General features: G+C 37.6%; 1 protein-coding gene across 1 annotated transcript; it reads left to right on the top strand.

Annotated features, from left to right (window-relative positions):
- Nucleotides 1-4,396: 4,396 nt before the first annotated feature.
- LOC146463172 (carboxypeptidase B-like) lies at nt 4,397-20,543 on the top strand. The gene is made up of 10 exons (XM_085084659.1): nt 4,397-4,591; nt 11,641-11,722; nt 12,500-12,718; nt 13,770-13,871; nt 14,589-14,693; nt 15,479-15,583; nt 17,075-17,177; nt 18,173-18,381; nt 19,473-19,560; nt 20,249-20,543. Exons 1-10 carry the CDS (start codon nt 4,533-4,535, stop codon nt 20,428-20,430), a joined length of 1,254 nt encoding a protein of 417 aa, XP_084940785.1. The 5' UTR covers nt 4,397-4,532; the 3' UTR covers nt 20,431-20,543.
- Nucleotides 20,544-21,480: the final 937 nt, after the last annotated feature.

The following is a 21,480-nucleotide window of genomic DNA, read 5'->3' as shown; positions in this document are numbered from 1 at the left end:
AATTCGGTTTCTAAGAAACACAACCGCATTTTTATACTTGTTTAAGGATATTCCTGGAATTGAAAGTAGTGATTTTTTCTTCGAACTCGATGGAAATCTTTTAGCTAAAAGTGGACTGGAAAGTGTCTCCTTACACTAACCCTCCACTAGTAAACAACCTTTTTCCAAAAACAACGTACTTGCTCAAAGTTGTTATAAATTGACGGGAAAGAATTGTAACCTTTAGTTAAACTTAATTTGGTTTCTTTTAGATGTTTTAAAATATCAGAATGTTTCTCAAAGTCGCTGAATTACTGTGGCTTGTATTTAAAATTTGCTTTTTAAGCTTTTAATTTTTTTTTTTTTTTTTTCGATTGAGTCTGAATTTTTTTTCTGTTCTTATTAAGGAGCCGCTATAGCTAACAACCGTTTCTGAGGAATTTAGGACGTCTTAGCAACGTAACGTCCAGCCTTGACAGCTGCCAAAGTGCGAGAGGGGATTAAATATTGCATTTGTATAAAATCGACGGTGTTGTAAAGTTGTTGTGACCAGTAGAATAAAGTCATTCATTGAATAGAACAAAGAAGGCTCTCATCTTATACTGACTGAACGTTTAAGCTATTTTCCTTTGAAGGCACTAGCAAAACATCATAGTGAGCGGACAACTTTTTAAACTGGAAGCCTTCCCATTTTTAATATTTTATGATGATGATGATGATGATGATGATGATGATGATGATGATGATGATGATGATGATGATTATCATTATTCAAACGAAAAATAATTATGAAGCAAATTTTAATTCGACTTACCCAAGTTGGTTTCTGCTGAAGCATTTGCATTAGGCTATTTTCACGACGGCATTATTTACTACAACAACCAGAATCCTTAAATTTTTTTTTTCTTAAAAATTAGGAATATTTTTATCTAATCTTCGTTTAGAAAACAAAATTTAAATAAGAAAGGAAAAACGAAGAGGATTTTGGTAGTTGTTGTAAAATAACGTCTTCATGAAAATCGCCTATTCTCAGAATTTAACAAGAATACATAGACTTCTATATAACTATTTAGAGAGAACATTCAAGTAAGGTTTTTTCAATCTATACATTATTTGAAATGGGACTTTACCTATATATTGAGCAAAGATTTTCTGCATAGCTGCATGTGCATTGATGCGTTGCAACTGCGGTCGATTGCGCTGATCACCAGGCTAAGTACCATAAAGTCACCCCCCTCCCCCCCTTAACCCTAACCCTCTATACAGTCACCCTAAACTTACCATGAATTATTTGCCCTAGGGTACTGAGTTATTTGTCTAAAGCGCGGCCTTAGCCCATGACTATGAGCTTCTGTCTCTCATACCAAGCCTTAGAGTCAACCCATTCTATAACAGTATATTGGGGTGGGTACGGTCTCGGGAACCTTTGGAACGCTCACGATTCAAAAACACAATCAAAGAAGAGCAATGACAATTTTTCGCGGGAACAGCAATTCTAAAGGTAAATACACTCGGTAAAGAGTTGACTCAAAGCATTAATACAGATTGAGGCTCCTAGTCTGATGGACTCCTGCTCAACGCCCGTTACAAGATGAATGCCAGATTTGTTTTCCCACGTCATTGCCACGCTTAAAAATAACATCTTTCTTGTTTTATTGCCACACATCCGCCAAACAGAACATTTCCTCTATGGCTGACTCTAAAGGCCAGTTTAAACGGTTTCAACATTTGACCAACATTCGTTCAACAAAAGTTAAACGGATGTTGGGCAAATGTTGGAAGCAAACGGTTTCAACGCCATTCAACATTTTCAAGAACAAAGGAAATGTTGAATCGATGTTGAATGAAAGTTTAAACCAATTTAAATTTGATTCAACAAGCTTTCAACATTTTTACACTTTCAACATTGTTGAAAATTAGACCTGCTCAAACGCCTCCAACATTTGGTTCAACAAAGTGTCGAACGCATGTTGAAGCCAATGTTGAAACAGTTTAAATGGGACTTAAAAATACGCAGATGGCTTGTCAACTATAAATCTAGTTAATGACCCAGCTCACCATGAGTCTGCAAGCGGCAAAGTGAGCAAGTTTTCCGATCATGATGAATATTACAACTTAACTTATTATCACTTTTTGATATTTATCACCAAAATAGCAGAGAAAACAAACAAGAACGTTTCACCAAAATGCTTAAAATATTGTTTCCTGAAACTCTCGGATAGTCTTTTATCATATTTGTGGAAGCTGATACAAATTGATCTGTTTGCTTGGTTAATCTGAGAGTTTATTTGTTGAAGAAAGTTTTAGCAAACGGAATATTATATCAGCCGAATTTACCAGCTGTTGTTTTACGAAAACAATAGCTGACGTTTTTATTTGCAGTTTTCACGACATAGGCAGTCCCCCTTCGGAAACGAAACGGCCGAGCTTAGATTGTGCCGGAGAAAGCTGTAAACTTTCTTTATGACTAAATCAGGATTTCTTAGGCGATTTAGGTGATCGAAGCAGATATTGACCACAATTAACCTTCGAGTACCCCTAGATAAAAGACAACTTTACGACGTATTTTTTCCAATCTCAGCTGAGATTTAGAAGCTTTTTTGGTTCTTGAACGTTATGAAAATGAAATATTTTCAAATATTGTATGACTGCCTGTCCGGTTATTTATTACCCACATTTGAAATATTTCAGGATAAATTTACAATGATGAACACCTTCATCGATCCCAAATAAATATTCGATAGCATGAATAGGCAAAGATAGGCCTCGCAGCACGTGGCTGCTGTTTTAAATTTGTTTTTTGTCGTTTATATTAACGGCTCCTCACTCAGAATAATAACAATTATAAAAACAATCTAACAGACGCAACAACGTTACTTTAAATAGAACTGAACTTTATTACTTTCATCGGCTTTGGAGAAAAGCGGAATTAAACACTCTTGACTGACGTATACAGAGCCAGCATGATACGAGGTTTTTTAGAAAGAATTTTCAAACCAATATGATATCATTTAATCGTTTTAAAAACCGTATTCACACCAATTTCGTGAAAACTTGAAAATCAGAAATCAGAAATCAGAAAATCAGAAATTTGAAAGACTGAATTCTATACATGGCGTCCAAGCCCTTTCATGGTACAAAAAGTAAAGTCAAAAACGTTTTGAAGAAAACAATTTTAAACCCGCGTGCTTAACTGCACAGCCATTACAAAATTAAACATGTTCTAGCCGTAGTGTGAACGGAGTATGCCGTGGGAAATGCTGTTTAAAAATAGCTATTTTTACACGTTCATTTTCATTCTCATCACGTTTACCTCACAAGGGCCGCAAACGGCCTCAAAAACAGGTATTACTGAAACGGGTCCTTAGTCTAAGTTGTTGAAGAGAGTTCAAGCAATTAAATAACCGAGTCACTGTTTGTAGTTGCTGGATTGCATGAAGACACAACAAAAACGACACAGTGAGGGAGACCTTCCCTTCTTAGCCCAAACGTTAAATTGTTATGCATTTTTTTTTTCACATTCACAAAAAAAAGGGGACAAAGAACTTCCCGAACGTCTATATATTTATGTACGTCAAGTCACTAAGAAAGATTTGAAAGAATTCAATGCCTATTTCCTTGACCATATATGAAGAACACGTTATTTCGCGGATGTTGCTGTTTGTTTAAACACCCGGTTTATTTCCACTGAATGATGCGAACAAACAAAACCATTGTGAATTTTTCGTTGTCCTCTTCAGGTGCGAAAACAAAAGTTTAATTGCAAATATTTCATAATAAAATATCACGCATATATTCAAGCAAATGGAAACGAGATAGACAACATTAACCAATCATGCTTACCGCACTTCAACGAATCATCAATAAACATGATGTTAACTGCCACTGAATTGTTCAAAAAGGTCACTCGACAAAATATTTTCCGTGTAATATAACAACTTAAGGGTTTTTCTTTTATAAATTTCATGACAAAATTATCACATACCCTTGTTTTGTTGGCGTTCTTGCCTTTCTTTTCAGTTGGTCCGCGTTTCTTGTCTAAAACAGGAGACAAAGAAAGTGTGCTCTTCCGTATTATTACCACCGACGTCATGCTAAAATTGTGACTGATCTTTCCAAATGTTTAATTAACCTGGCGAGGGAGTAAAAAGGAAGTTCCAATATTTTTTTTTATAACTCACACATCTAGGTAACACTCAGTTTGGTTACCCATAATATTCGTCTATAAACGGGTGTTTCTGAAATCTTTAAACAGAAATTCAAACGGCAAACGGCCAATAAAGGCACACTTCGTACGCATACTCAAGTTTGACAAACAGGGTGTAAACATCTGCCGCAAGTGCAACTTTGTTTTGAAACAAGTCTGAAGGCGAATGTTGAATTCGCCTATATTGTTTAACCAGGAGGCAAAACTCCTTCTTTTTACAATAAGTATCATGTCGCTCTGTATGCAATGAGGTCCAAACAAACTCAAGAAAGTTTTGATCGGAGAACTTTAGTTAGAAAGCTTGAATCAAGCGCAAACGCCTACACTCTTGGACGTAGTGTTCGCGATGGCGTCTCCGATGTTTTACTTCATCTTCTTCGCGTTGACTTCAGTCGCTCTTGCCGGGTAAGTACGTATAAACAAAATAGAAAGATTTAAAGAAATTAGTCTAATCTTCGAATTCCAACCCCTGTGTTAAAAGAGGTTCATAATTTAAACAGGTTTGGTCGGTCGATGTTCTTTAAATTTACTTTACGAAGAATGAAGTTTTGGGGTATCATTACGATATTTAGACGTTGGCTAAATTGTCGCGACAAATTATAACGTTCCCCTCAAATTTAAGCATGGTTTTGAAATGACGAAGGTGGATTATGACGATAACCTTCTTTCGGGGAAATATAGCACTGAGCGAAATGGTCACCATATTGCTATAATTTTATTGAAATTTTATTCAGCGAGCTCAAAATTTCGAGCCACATGAGATCAGTTAAGATTTAGTCTAGAAGGCCTTTTCAAGGATAAACTGAAAAGCGATCTGGTATGGACCGGCGAAAACCAAGTTTGCGCCTGAAAAACAAAATTTGGCGCCTGCCAAAATTTGTTGAAATTTCATTCGCAAACTGCCTGGTTGCCTTGATCTACTTTTTTTTTTTATTTTCGAGACGGCTGAAAATGATGGAAAGCGAACGTTCTCACTGTCGCCTACGGCGTCAGACATTTGTCACAAACTTACCGGCATAACAACTTAAAAAAAAATGCAGGTGTTCAAAACTGTTGCTAATGCTTCGTCGTCAGATCCTTGCAAAATTTCCTGACCTTAAGTTCTAATAAAACTAAGGTAGCGCTTCACGAATTCCCGCCATTTCGTTTTTTTTATTCAAATTCGCGTTGAGAGTCTACTCTCGTTCCCCTCCCCCACTGCAAAAAAACCACGGTTCAACCGAAAGCGGTGGGAAGTTTTTCTACTGGCACTCTTCAAAAAAATCAAACAAGACCTGTTTATGGCGAAACGGTTGTTTCCAATAGGTTCAAATCATTTATTATACGTTCGTTGGTCTTAAATAGTGTGCTCAAATATGAACACAATTAAACTTATCCAGTGTAATGTTTTTGAAAAATTTTCTGCTGTTAACAAATAAAAACGGCGTTTCCGTTGTCAAGAGGAACGTGAGTTATAAGACAAGTTAAAATTTATTTTACTCTCACGGCGGGTGAACATAAAGACGAATAATTTACCACACCAAATTTTGATCTAGGCTACTTGTGGCCTTAGGCCAAAACATGATTTCTTCGCAATCAAGACTAAAGCACCACGAATCCTCTCTTTTGTTCGTTTTTACGTCGTCCATCAATTCATCTGCCATGAGCACCGCTTTCCTTTCCTGTTGTCCCATGTAGTTTTGTGATTTATTTCCTGTGAAGCGTTGGCGAGTCACACTATTCACGATTGTGCTTATTCAAGCGCGTCGATTATCACGGGATTTTGCTGTATTTTTGTCAAAGATACTCGACAAACAACCTTTCTCAAATCTGCAAGCGGCAAGGGGAAAATATCAAGTGATTTCTTAAAAGAAGAACAGAATATTATTAGTTTGTCAGCAATTATACCAGCATATATAGGAACAAATTGAACAAAAATGGACCTTTTCTCCGTCAGAGCCATCTGCATCCAAAGATAACGAATATTAGTTTATGTTCACTGGTAGTGTAATTTTAACGAAACAGGACCATAATATTTTATCCCTTTCTTCGTAGAAATAACTTTTCTTGCTATTTACAGTGACACTATTAAAAACCAGTTGATACTAACCGTTCAAGCGTGTTTAATTAGCCTATCAGGTCTACCTTTTCCTGAACAAGCAAACTCTATCTGCCTTATATTTTAAAAAGACTTACACAGAGCAAGTGCTCACAACGTTTACTAAAACCTCTTGAAATAATTGCGGTACAGTTCCTGTATTTTATTTTACTCCAAAACAAAGTTAGTTATTCCACAACTGAAGTGAAATTTAACTCGCTAAACAGAGGCTATAACGCTGCCATGACTGAAGTCATTCCAGACCGTAATTTATACAGAGGACTAATAATAACCCTAAAGATTATATTTTCATGCATAAATTTTTAACCCCAGTTAGAGAGAGAAAATAAGTTACTGTTGAAGCTTTACTGGATACCACGAATCGGATTATAAGAAAAATCATATTTGACTCATAGTTTTATTTTGTCGCCTGTCTTTCCGAAGTGTGCAGTTTGCTCTCTCCCGACCGAGTGCTTCGTCTGCAGAGTTCCGAGACTTCAAAATATCCACATATCATGTTGACAGTTGTTTTGTTCATTCTAGACTTCAATGTTCAACTAAATAACTTAATACCTCCTGTACTGCTCTATTCGTCTTTGAAGTTTCCGTGGCCTCTCGACTACGTTATAATTTTAGCTATTCAACAACATTTAGTGTCTTTTTAAAGATCCGACCATGTGCAAGTAATAGAAATGGAAAATTGAATAGAGTTCATCCTTCTTTGAGATCCTTTGTCTTGCAACTCGCGGCGGAAGGAAACGCTTGAGGGAATTTCTCGTGAACACTTAGAGAGTTTAGAGATCCGCGCAATGTTTTATTAGAGGACGCCAAAGTACAACTGCCCACATAAATTTTACCTTTCAAGTCACATGAGCTATTATTTTGAATCTGATGAAATTCTTTTCATGTGAACGCACCACTTTCAGGGAAGAATAGGGCGATAGGGGCAAATGAAAGCTAATGTGGATCAAGTCAAAGAGGCTTTAAATTTCGCCATCTTTTTCGCTCTTTGAACTTCATTTGCTTATAATTGTCTCCTTCCTTTTTTCCCGATGAAGTAAAACTCTTCCGCAGCCTATTATCATGATTGGTGTTATAAATATTCAGAAAACAAATGACATTTGACGTTTTAAAAGCTTCTTGCAACAATTTAGCCAATATTCGTGAGGCAAGACAGGTGTGGTATATGTAATCGCCCAATGTTTCTTCACGAAAAAAGTTTAAGGCTTAATGATCCGCAAACTTTATCAATTGGGGAAGAAACGGAGTTTATATTTCTTGTCTATCACTAAATATCTTTGCCTACAATCTTAATGAAGCAGTAGAATGTAAAATTCAACTTTATCTGCCAAAATGAGAGTGATATCAAAATATACCGGCAATTTTTATAAACTGACGCTTATGTTTTAAACATGTAATATAAGAACGTTTAACATCCATCAATCGAATATTGGATGCGAAAGAAGGAAAATATTAATCAAAATCGGAAAGGAACTTGGATCTTTAAGACCGTTAACAACAGCATAAAAGGAAACAGGATCCACCTTATACGGGCTTCTGCGAAAACTATACATCTCTGCGGCCAAAAAAAGCACATAGATCTGATACTTGAAAGTTTAAAATACCATTAATGTAGGAAATTTATGCGACAGGTCAAAGTTTTAATTTCAGAATAATTAGGCGCAGATGTTTGGAGCCAGTTTCATGTTCCTCAATAATGGATCATCGTTTGAAACTTGTTTTATACAACTAAGTGTCCATTTTTCCTTTTTGTTTGCTTTGTTTTTGTTTTACTTTTTCTCCGTTTCGTTTTTTAATCCCTTGTGTTGACAATTCCTTTTCTGTTAAAAGTAACAATACCACAGACAATAGTCTTGTGGTGAAAATTTCTACCAAGATGAAAAGGGTTAATTATCCAACAGGCGCCCTAAATGGCGCCATTTTTTAATAATTCTTCAACTGGTGCAATAAGTCCACGATTGTACGAATAAATTTACCATACTCATTCAACAATATTGTGAATTGTCGAAGGGATTGGATTCAAAATCGCCCCTAAAATAGTCTTTTGAATTTGATGATTTTTTTTCAAAGAAACAAGTGATTGGGGAGGGGGGGAATACCTCTGGCGGGAAACGGCTTAATCATGTTTTTAAAGCCTATTTTGGATCTCTGAAAAAAATTCATATTTTTCCAATTTGCAATGGTGTAAATTTTTCATATAATATACCAGCACGCGTGACGGAATACTAAATGGCATACAGGTTGATTTTACGTTTCGAACGCGCTAGTGAGGTTACCTTCCGTAAAAATAACAATGCCATATTTTCCCCAACGCATATTTCTTGGAATTTCAGGAAAAAGTAGAATCGAATGGCATATATTTTCGCGAAGATATTACCATTACCCTGACTCCATAAAACGTGCTCTCAACAAGAATACAATACGAGAGAATGCTTTGACAATAAGTGCAGTACTTAATGCGCATGCTCGTTCAATAGATGGCATAACACGACCCTTCAAGATACGCCAAGGTAACTGAGTGCGTATATCACTTTTCTCTGAAGATATCGTTTCAGGGATAACAAATTCGCGCTTTGGGTTTTGCGGTATCTCTGTTTCGCGAACTTTCCCTTGCGTGAATCTTTTTTTTAATATACCAATGAATTTGCTACGCGAAAATACGCTGTAAGATGACTTACAAAATCAAATCAACAGGAATTGACTTGCCCATCATTGCAAACTTGCAAACCCCAAATAAATTCTCGTGTCTATATCATAGTTATATTCTTTTGGACAAAATTGTATATGGATTGAGGTTTTTGTTGCACTTGTTCCTCCATGTACAAAGTTCCAGCTGTTCGCTTTAAGAACCGGAAAACAGAGGTGTTTTACAATAAATGATTTTTTGACCATTAAAAAAAATATATATAAGCTCGCCAACGCCAAAGCTGTAAGTATGTCGCTTGGAGTCATATTTCCAGGAGAAATCATCAATTGCACAAGAATCAGCAAGCGGAAAACTAAATTGAGCAAGAGGAGCTTTCTGCTACGTAGTTTTAATTTGATTGGTCGAACTCGAAGATGTTATTGACCAGTCAAAAAGTTGGAAACACCTTCAACAGCGTAATAAACAAAACCACAAGAAAGTGCTACTTAACTGGAATGCCGTCAGTTTTTAACCACAAACTCAGAAGCTAGAATTAAGCAAATTATCTGGGAGCCTTTGGTTCGGTCGCTCTCATAAGCGAACGTGCGTTTTAGTTAAGCGACCGACAAACCCTCCGAAACTTCCTCTTGTTATCAGGTAATGGTTAGAAATGAGAGAAAACACCAACCCAAAAAACCTCGAGACCACAGAAGCTCTACTGGGCGATCGAGACCCAGTGCTACTGTTCTTTTAAAAATTAGGCAAAAATGTGGAAGAAAAATGCTTTCTTATTATTACTTCGTGCGGTAAGCTTGTATAATAAAAAACAAGGCGTTTAATTCATCAAAGCCACGCGTAATCTAATTGGCCATACAATTCCTTTTGAATTTTATTGTAGGATAATGATTTGCTTATGGTCTTCTCATGCTTAATTCAAAATATCTATTGACGTTGACTTTAATAAACGTGTCATCAACAAACTAAATGTTTTACAGTCACCTGGCTGCATTGGAAAATTTATACGAGGAAGTTTAAAATGACGTAAAAGTATGATGGCGTCATAAGAGGGCGTTTTATTACGAAATAATAACTTCAATCTATTCAATACCTTGATGCCTTTTATGCTTCGCGTGGGTGTTAATTTCGTTTGTTTTCCGGCGTTGTCAGCGCCAACGATCACAAAAATTAAATCCGCGAAAATTGATCCTTAGGAAGGAGATACAGGGTATTCCTTGTTTAAACAAGTGTCACGCAGCACATAAACCTTTTCTGTTCCTTGTTTAGCCGGTGAAGATTTGAATGGCAAAAATTGGCAGATCTCACACTTGCCACACTTTGTTTCCAGTTTCATCCTTCGTTTGCAACTAAACATCTCGCCGCTGGGTAGCCAAGAATGATGCAAAATATCAGGGGCCACTTCAGGTGGATGGCACCGGTTTCCAGCACCTTCCATCACTTATACTTTAAAGGATCAATATTACCAGCCTTTATCAGTTGATACAACATTAATGGTATCAAGTAAATGCTTAATCTTTGGCAAACATGTCATGGTCATTCTTGCGACATTATGGGTTACCATAGCAACATTGTAACCTTCGACAAGTTAAGGTGGCTCTGAGCCCTTCCCTTCAAATTGTTTAAAAGTTGTATCTCAGTGTGCTAATCACAGTGCCACAATAAAAATGGCGGTCGCCGAGGGCATTTTTGAGTTAAAAGCTGAGATTAGGTTTCACGTTTGAGGTTATGCTATTGCTATGGTAACTTACTATGTTGCGAAAATGATAACTTGTTTGCCGGAATGATAAGGCATTTGTTTCATACCATTATTGTCGTACCAGCTGATAAACACTGGTGTTATAATTATTGTTGCGTCAGAGGATAAGTGATGGAAAAGTGACGGAAGCTGTTGTGAGCCCCCTTAATCTCTGAATGTTAAAGTTCTTTTAGTCGGTATAGCTCCAGCAACCTGAGATCCAGTTCAGTGGAAATACCATCGACTGCCTAGAACTTCATAGCTTTGCACTTATCACCTCATAGTAACACTTGTTTTCGCTCACCTTTATTAAGAGTCTTGTCAAACTGTACTACAAACAGCTCAGTTGAAGCTTCTTTGGATGGCCCAACGTTTGTTTAAAACTTGATTTTTCTTTTATCTATATAGTGCCATTCCTTTTTTCATGGGGCTTCTTTACAAAAAGTCAGTAATAGAATCTATGTACCAAAATAACAAGGTTTAAAAACTATCTTCAATTCGCAATTATTCACAATATCTTCAAAAACAATCAGCAGCTGTCCACAAAATGTTTAAAGAGGTATGTTTTTAGGCTTCTTTTGAAGCTGTCGGTAGAATCGGACTTGCGCAAGGAAAGTGGAAGATTGTTGTATAACCTTGGGGCACACACACTTAATGCCCTATCATATTCGAATGACATTTGAATGTACTGAAGCGCTTTTCTCGCATTGTAAAGATATGCGTGAGGGTGGCACTTAACAGCACCAGTATTACAACAGAAAAGACCTGTAGCCCCCAGATTCCGGATTTGAGTACTCGGAGAAACGTTAAGCCTTTCGGGGCAAGGACGAGAACCAACAACAGACTCACTGGTGGGAGGTAAGTGCTCTCACCACTGGGCTGTCCCAGACATTTCGACAACCTGGGCAGAATTCATCATCATAGTTAAGTATTCTATACAATCCTTCGAACCACTCATTAGTTTGATTGGTTTTCAGGGAAAAGGTCATTCGTGTCATACCAGGAAACGCAAATGAACTGAAATTTCTGTCATCGTTGCAATGGAACCTGGACCTCGAGGTAAGATAACGAACAGCACTAAATTTTGTTTGAAAATTTTGGCTAGCTCACTTGTCAAAGTGCAAAGATGCTAACTAAAGATGATCTTTAGCAGTTCCGGTAGAAAAATGGCCAAAATCTCCTGTCTTGCAGTGCCTTGTTCAGCGCTTACGAGTGTCTTGTAAGCCACTCGATGTTTTCGCTAAATGATTTCACTAGCACACTTAATTACTTGTTTTACAGAGACGCGCTGCGGAGGACACGATTTATATCAACAGGCCCGTTGACACTTGCCTTTCAACGGCTTCCCATGCTTCCTTGATGTCACTGAGTAATTGATCAGTATTGCGTTTCTAGAAACTACACCTACGTAATCTGGCTCTTAAACTTTAGCCAGCGACAACAAACGAAATGAGTGGAATGAATAATGCAACTTGAATCAAATAGCAGGTTGCATCAAGCGCGTTTAATTGTTACAAACAACTGATTATTGTTTCTCGGTTTACCTCCAGCGAGTGGGCAAAGAGCTGAACATTTTCTTAACCATTCACAGAGATAGTGAAGTACGGCAAAAACATAGGAGATATCAAATTGCTTTAAAAGGCTATTGAAGCTATAGAGTGTGTGCACGGCGGCCATGTTGGGGGACTAAAACAATAGAAGAACATAAACAAGATATTTGCATAAAAATAGAATATATTCCCCAAAGGAAAATCGTTGTATTGTTTCGGTCCTCCAACATAGCCGTCGTGCACACACTCTATAAGGATGTTGACATTTAACTGTTTTTGTCATAAGGGGCTTGATTTTTGGAGGGCGCCCCATAAGGTTGGGCTAGCTGTGGACATTCACGTCACTGGGCGTGCGTATAGGATTCTTGCTAAGATGCTGAAGAAAAAGAAAATCCAGAACCAGATTCTCATCTTTGATGTCGGGAAACTGATGGATGAACAAAATGCTATACAAAAACGTGGTTTGGCACAAAGCTTTTACAGCAAATATCATCCTTTGAATGAGGTAATAAGATCATTATTAAATCGCCGTTCAGTAAACGTGAAAGTAACTTCAATTTTGTCAGACGTTATCAATACTATTTGATATTTACTAATTCAGTTGTCAGACATAATCAGACTTACACAAAAATGATGACATGGAGTCATGTGAACGTCAGTCAACATTGCTATCGCTTGTTTGTATTTAATTTCTCGTCGAAAACCTCCGTTATTACAACTAAATTTAGCAACTATAATATCAATTTGGCACCCGACTAGTCTAGCTCTTCATGATTATTTTGGGTGGCATGTTACCATCTTTTCTAAGAATAAATGTAATAATGCAGTTATTGCAATTTGTGAAAATACTGGTGAGGTAAATTGTTGTTCTTGTTGTTGCTGTCAGGCTGTGCATATGTGCTCTACTAAACATTTATGTTTCAATGCAAGCGAGAAGAGGCGCTCACTAAAAAGAGAATTTGCCACGTTTGAAGATTCTTGTCTTTTGATTTTCACATTTTTTTTATTTTTCGAGTGGAAATGACTTCAAAAAGTTCGCTTTAAAATTCCTTTTTTTTATTAACGAAGTGGTCAAAACTACTATACTCGAACAGGGCCCACCAAACCATAAAATAGAACGTGGTCTTCGTCTGCACCCCACTTCCTCCCTCCTCCTTCCTTAACCTCAAAAGATGGTGCCTTTATTGCATAGTCAGACTCCTCTATCCAGCAATAAAAATGACAGTGGGATTTTCTTGTTTATCTGGCAATTCTGACTTTTGCGAGCTTAATACTTCTATCAACTCTAGTTAATTTTAAAGCCAATAAAACTTTGTCGGTAATGTTCAATGAGCTAGGTGGCGTCATCGACAACCCACCCCTACCCGCAGACAAGGTGGGTCCTCTTCGAACAAACTTGTTTCCACCAGTTCCCATATTATTTTTAGCTAAGCATGAACTGCACGATGTACCGAGTGTTGCACCTAACCCAAGGGGTCGATCGGTTCGATAGTCCAGGGACAGTTATCTGCATTTATTCCAGGACTTATCTCCATTCGTTTCAAATTGAATTCTAGATCTACCAAGAGCTGAGAAATCTCGCCAAACAGCATTCCAAAATGGCCAGAATTTTCAGTGTGGGAAAATCTTATGAAAGACGAGAGCAACTGGCTATTGAGGTAAACACGTATTATTGTTGTTCATTTGGTTACTGAAAAGTTCAGCAACCATTTGCCTGTTGACAAGGAGGTGGGGTGGCCCAGGCACACTGGCCACCAGCCTAACCGGGCTACCCATGCCAGGAAGGGCCAACTTTTCATACATTTGTTTACAATGCATACTAAGTTGGTCACCGACATGTTAAGCCAGATCATCAACCACTACCGGGTCACCCTGTATGCTTGCCCTTGACACCCGCTTGAGTGGGCTGTTGTTTTTTCTTTTAAACGTTTAAGTCAAGGGCGTCGTCCGAAAACCGGGGCTATGCTTTTACGAATGTTTTAACTTAAATGGGGGCCAATTTAAATCTTGCCAATAATTCATAATTTCAAAAGGAAAGGAAAGGATCCCCCATTTTCCGTTCTCATTTGTTATATGGCGTGTTCACGACAACGTTAATTGTTTGGCCAAATGCTGTTCTGTGGTTTGCCTAAGGTAATTCTTCAAGAGTAGTCGACAAAGATATTTTATTTTGTTTTGAGCTGAAAAGCTGTTAGGAACTGTAGATGGCATTGTTCGGAATATTTTTATGAACTTAGACATTAAAATAAATCGTTTTGAGGTCAGATAGGCTTGATTTTGAGGGAAATAGTACGATTTTGGAGCATTAATTTCTACTGGTTCGTTTTTCTACTAACTGCATGATATTACTTTTTGTTTTTTGTTTTTAATTGCAGCTGAAAGGAAGGTCGGCGTCTAATAAAAAGGTCTTCTTTATAAACTGCGGCATTCACGCCCGAGAATGGGTCTCCCCAGCGACCTGCATGTACATCATCAAACAGGTTTGCGAATGCTCCTGTATCATTGGTTTTTCCTGGTTGTGGAATGTCTGTAATCAGTTTTACAGGTTATTTTACGGTCTCCGTAGATGTCGTAGACATGAGAAGTCCAAATCTCAAATCACCAGTTCAACCTTCGGGTGTACAAAGGAAGTGGGGGGGTTTGACTGAGCGCCTTCCATAAACATTTGCCTATTATTTTTCACAATGCTACTTTTGTCCGGCAGCACTTGCTGTGTTCGGTAGCTGTTTGCACATTACATTGTTGGGTGGTTTTAAAAAGCTGGTAATATATGTTTGTTGTTGTGTTTTATTTTTTTAGTTTGTTTGTTTTGCCTTTTTTTACATAAAATGTTTTCGCTTGAAGATGGGAAGTTTTCCTTTATTTATATCAGCTAATTTATATAAAGCCAATTTTCTGAGCAATCTTTATGGTACATAGCTTCAACAACGAAAAAAATCAGATAGCGAGCAGCTTTTTAAGTCTTCAAATTTCTGTCATTGATCCTGTGCATTACGCAGGTCTATAGTTTCAGGGCTAGGGCCCATTGTTTGTGCTGTTTGTGTACTGTTCAGCTATTGAGAATGACGTATTATTCAGTAAGTGACATAGGCATACTGCTCGAGTATGCCTGTATCACTTACTGAATAATACATCATTCTAATTTATCCACCGCGCTTTAAATGTTCCATCACACCTGTTGAACTATTGTTTTTCCAAACAATCTTGTGAGCCAAAAAAATTGTGAAGTGTGACCACACATACTTTTCCTTTATTCGTTGTTTAGATTGTGTCCAAGTACGGCAAGGATCGTAGCGTGACAGCAATGTTGGACAAAATGAATTTCGTTATCATGCCCATTCTGAATGTCGATGGATATGTGTTTAGTTGGGTAGGTGCCATGTTAGAGTAGTATATAGTAGTTTGGTAATTGAGAAAACGTGGGCACCTTGAATTGACTAATCTTGCTATATTCACTCAGGCGGTCGATCAAGCACATGGATAAATGGCAGATTATTTCGGCTTACTTCTTGCTGCTGTTCTTTGGATTTCCTAAGAGGAAATTCCACGAGTCATTTACCTTTGAAGTGATATTCACAACTTTAATTAGCATCTGAAAATAAAATCTGAAATTAAGGTTACCCGATACCTTCAGAGGTGTCTCGCGTTTAAGCGATGTAGCGCGTCCAGTTTAAACTGTAGATACCTAAACCCCTATATCAAATTAAAGCTTATAGAGCTGACCATCAAACCATATCAAGAATTTTGAAATAAAATAAATTGTCGAATTGTTCACGACCTCTAATTGCGAGCGTCCGAATCACCTTTTTAAAGCTACCAGTGAAAGTGAATTTTGTTTTTTGCTAATTTAATTTGCTCCTCAGTTTCCGGACCCAAAGCGCTAAAAAAACGTGTCTGCGTTTTGCTATATTTAATCGCAGTGAAAAGCTGTAGAGCATTTTCGAAATAGGATGAAAAAAATGTGGAGTGATCGTATAAAAATCGCTCTCGGAGAAAAAATTTTTCGAAAGAAAAAATTTGCAGAAACGGTTTTGTTGTTTATATGTTAAAGTAGCTACTGTCCAAATTTGAAGGTAAACGAACTTATTTCTTTTGAGTTTTAGCTCTTTGAAGTGGCTCCTCCAAATGAAAAAAAAAATTATTCGAGAAAACGGCGCTAAAAATTCGGCCATTCATTTTATTTCAAAATTCTTGGTTTAGCTGGATAGCCAGCTCTATAAGCTTTAACTTGATATGAGGGTTTAGGTATCTACAATTTAAACCGGACGTGCTACATCGCTTGGACGCGAGACACCTCTGAAGACACCTCTGAAGGTACCGGGCAACCTTAAAGGGATTCATCATCAAGTTTGGCCTTCTCGAGCCAAATGGCATTGCAGCTAGGGTTTTTGAACCCAACTGTCGCTCTTGATCTCAACAGCACATCTCCCGTTTTCCCTCGAACTTAGCTTGTGATTTCATTTTGCGAGAAAGACCAGAAGACGATTTAATCATTTAATAGCCGCTTCCTCTAAAGGATAGTATAATGGCTGAAATCCCAAGGCTGCCAAGCCAATCAAAACTCTCGAATTGCATTATCCAACCGACGATCGAGATTTTGAAATGCGCCCATATCAATATATACAGTGATCACAGGAAAATAAATAAATATCACTGTATTAAGTTATTTTCCTATGGGGAAACAGCTGGTATGCTGACAGCTTTAGAAAACGTTCTTATTGCCTCTATTCTATTTAAGTTTACAGAAAACCGCAGGCAAAAGTAATTCGTTACCACAAACGCTAATCTCAGACTTTTTCATGGCAGACGTACTAAGTTTTTACCACACACCTTATATAATTTTATTTTTATGGTTTAACAGAGCAACCGTAAAAATAGATTTTGGAGGAAAACTCGTAAGCCTAACAAAGGAAGTCGGTGCATTGGTACAGATCCCAACAGAAACTGGGATTTCAAATGGGGACGTGAGTACAAATATTTTTGTTTAAGCTGCTTCTCATATTTCACCGTGAAAAAGCAGTTCAGAGCCACTTTAATTTTCAAAAATTTACGAAGGGCTCTGAAACCGTCGAACAATTTCAACATACTGATTACAGTTCCATAATAAAAAATGGAGGTCAACGAGTCCTATCTGAAATTATAACCACATAAAGCTAGAATTAGGGGCACTTTGAACAGGTTATGCTATTGCTATGATAAACAATTGTCAATATAATAAAATGACCAAGACTTGTATACAAATGATCAGGCGTTTCTTTGACCGATGAAGAGTGGTAGTATTGATCCGTCAAAAGTGTATGTGCTGGAATCTGTTGTAAGCCCAATACGAGCAAGTGCGAACGTGTACGACTAAAATCTCTCATTGTTTGCGCTTTTGCTACCGCGTAAAAAGCGCATGATCTGAAGTTAATCAGAAAAAAATTACCACAATGAGCGTCGTACGAAAGTGAAAGTTTAAGGCCTTTATTCTCTGAATTTTGTTATTCAATAAACGTCGACGAAGCGAAAACAAATTGTTGAAGTTTAGGATTTAGCTGAGCTTCACGAGTAGATTAGGATTTTAGCTTTAAATGCAACATAAGACAAATTTGTTTAACATTATTTACAGTGATTTTTTTTCTTGAGTTCCTTTTTGCTTACCTTGTTATGGATTTTTTTCTGGTTGTCTCAAGCTTAAGCTTACTAGTACTTGTAAACTCCCTGGTTGATTTTAGTCTCATACTTTCAAACTTAATTAATCTAGTCCCGAACGTGTACATGTTCTCCTTGACGATGACAGGTGCAAAGGCGGAACTCAACTCCAAAATGTGGCCATGGCGGCAACGAATCATAAGCAATTTAATTAAATAAAGAAAGACATTAAGTAGCAGTTGAAGAAAAATGAATTCATGTAATTATAAAGAGTTCCAGAAGTTCCCGAATATTCAGCTGGTGTTCCAATCGACATATCTTTCTTTAGTTCCAGGCGCAAGCAGTGATCCTTGCGATGATCAGTACCGTGGAACGCATCCCTTTTCTGAAGTGGAAGTCCGTAATGTAGCGAATTACTTAAAACAGCTAAAAAGACGGGGCCAGATAGCCGGCTATATGGACATACATTCCTACAGTCAGCTGTGGATGACCCCCTGGGGATACACCAGGCAAAGATCACGTGACCACGAAGAGCTGGTAAGAAAGATGAGGATGACGTGTCAAATAAAATGACATTTCCCTATGGATTCTGAACGGGAAATTTCCCCAAAATGACTCGTCTTGGTGATATTTTCGGCCTGAATTTTCATTCCTTTCCTGGTCCAGTCTCAGAAAATATTTTCTTACTAAATTTTTAACAGTCGAATCCAACTTGTCTATTCAAGTAGTGACTGGAATTCTCAAAATTCTTAGTTGAACAGGAAATGGTCCAACCGTGAAAGTATCCAATTGACCTCTCCCAACAATTTGAACCGACAAAACGATACCTGACGGCCGAAAAACTGCTTATAAAGTTAAGAGCCTCTTTTCAAGAATGTCAAAATCAGTTTTGCACAGCTTTATTTTATAACGCAATCTAAAAATGTTTGTTTTTTCTGTCAAACAATTTCATATAAAGTCTTCGCCAGTCATTATGGTGTCACTACACGAAAGTTTGATTATGCCGTTGATCGGCGAAAGCTTGGATTTTAACTAACCCCTGTTATTAACAGTAGCTAAAGGCCTCATTTGAACTTCACTGTTATCTAATGATTGTGTAATAAGGATAACGATGATCCAACAATGGAGCAAATTAAAAGAGATGAATTTCTACGTTTTATGTTGGGGTGGTGTGATGTAGTTATTAGTATGTTCCCTACAAAAGCCACACAGAGTAGGCCATTTCCTAGTTGCTTTGAACCTCATTATGAAAGTAAGGCTATGCACAGTTTTAATGATGAAAATTAGTTTCCATTCACATGCAAACAAAACTCATTTCCATATGAAAAGCTTTGCAATTAGCCTCGCTTTCATAACAGTACTTATGAAACAGACAGCAAGGAATGTTCATACTAGGTGAATCAGCCATATTTTCAAATAGGATCACTGTAACGATCTGCTGTGTGAAAGTAACAAAGTAAGTTAACGTGTAAGCAAGATATAACGTACTAAGTGAAATATGGTTCGCTGGCGAAGACTTGAACCCCGGTGTACTGTATTCAAGGCGGACGCCATGTACTTATGCAGGCCTCGTTTACAAGGAACACTAGCAAGATTTTAGGATAAAACGTTTTATCTTTTACCTTTAGATGAGGGTAAGCAGAGGTGCTGTCAACGCAATACGAAACGCTGGCTACAAGACTAAGTACAAATACGGCCCATCTGCAGTGATCATATGTAAGTCAAATGACTCTAAAAATGGCTCTTTTTCATTTGTTGCAGGTAGCATACGTAAAACATTTCACTTAATTCTTACTGGTACATTATCATTTACGATATAGAATGTATTTATTGTAATTAATAATAGTCCTAGTTTAATAATTTTGTTTTATTGTAGCCCCCCCCCCCCAAAAAAAAAAAACCCTCCACCACCCCCTCCTTCTCACAGGACGTAAGCATAACTCCCTTTCACACTTCAAGAGAGTCGCCTGATTTCAATTAGTATTCTCAGACCAAAACCAAGAAAGTAACTATCGGGCCATCTTCGGCGACCCAAGGGACAGATATTCGTGACGGGGCGAAAAAAGAAAAGTTTCGGGAAAAGATTGGAGAATTTGTTCTTTGATATTAGGGGTTAAAGGGTTAACGACTTTCTAAATCTCCAAAAATAACCGACATAAAAACAACATAGGGCCTTGTAGTCTTTTGTTTTTCTTCTCCGCTGTCTTTTTCTCCTTTCTTCTCCCTTCCGTTAACACCCGTCAACATCGTCGACCTTTTCTTAGCCAAAATTGATTATTCCACGAGCACGCGTTGGATATGAGATGATAGATAGCTATCTAATTAGAAACTTTAAAACAGCCAATCTTTTAAACCTTAACCTCTGAGTCACATTTTCATTTCCTTACCCTTCATCGTATTTCAGATCAAAATTCCGGCGGAAGCAAGGACTACACGTATGGCGCCCTAAAGATCAAGTACTCGTTTGCTCTGGAATTAAGAGATACGGGGCGTTACGGCTTTCTCCTGCCAGCCAATCAGATTATTCCAACTGGTATGGAGACCTTTGAAGGAATCAAGGCAATGGCTCGGCAAATGAAGCTGTAGTAGTCAAATTGAAGAACCTTAAAAAGAACCTAGATATTTTGGATAGTCAATGTCTATTTTACGTCAAATGCAGACCATTGAAATAACAATAAAGAGATATTCAGAATAGACAATTTGTTTTCAATGACTAAAATATTGTAATGCGATAAAGAAAATCTTTGTCCCCACCTCCCCCATTTGGGGTCTATTAAAAGTTAATAATAATAATACCAATAATAATAATAATAATAATAATAATAATCAAGCGAAAATTAAAGTTAATAGCCGACGTTTCGGCGTCATCGTGACACCATTCTCAAGGCAAAGTGGATAAATTAATGCGAAGATTTTTGATTTCTATACTTTACAGTCTACAAATTAGCATATTAACAATGGCTCACAAGTTCTTCAGGTGAATACCTTTGCGCGAATCGAGTCTGTTTGCACGTTTAGGGATGGTTTAAGTTTTGTTATGAAAAGCATCTCCTTAATAGGCAATCAAATTTGTTCGAACATTTAGCCAACCAATATGGGCCTCTAACTCCATTATCAGAGCCACGTGGATAATCGGTACAAGCGCAGTCTAATCACCACCATGTTAGATCGAGCTTACCGCATCACTGGGTCATTTATTGTTTAAGCCTCCCCCCCCCCCCCCCCCCCCCCCCGTATGGCCATATGGTTGCAATGCGTTTGATATTCGTATAAAGTGGTTGTCTGTTTCATAAGAACGTCTTGCACAACTTTAGTTGTATCGAGACTTTGCACCTTCAAATGAAAACAAATTGCTTTTGTTTGCCAGATGTCTCGCCTTCACGATCTTTAATTGCTTTCCTTATAATTGCTCTCATTAAATCACCTCTTGGCTTTTCTTGACCATAACAAATGACTGGAGGATGCGAGTATTAGTACTCCACCTTGAAAGAGTGTCATGCATTTACCGGATACCCAGCAGGAAGCGACAATAAGACAATTACCTGTTGTAACATGCATGGTTGCTTCTCTAACATTCTGTCTTATGGTGAAGATGTTCGGATCAATAAGATGAATCGCATGAGCCAAAATGTTGAC

Source organism: Pavona decussata, unplaced genomic scaffold, assembly GCF_977016875.1.
Source record: "Pavona decussata unplaced genomic scaffold, jaPavDecu1.1 SCAFFOLD_180, whole genome shotgun sequence".
Lineage (NCBI taxonomy): Eukaryota > Metazoa > Cnidaria > Anthozoa > Scleractinia > Agariciidae > Pavona > Pavona decussata.
The sequence above is the reverse complement of the archived record's forward strand: the minus strand, read 5'-3'. Positions and strand labels throughout refer to the sequence as shown.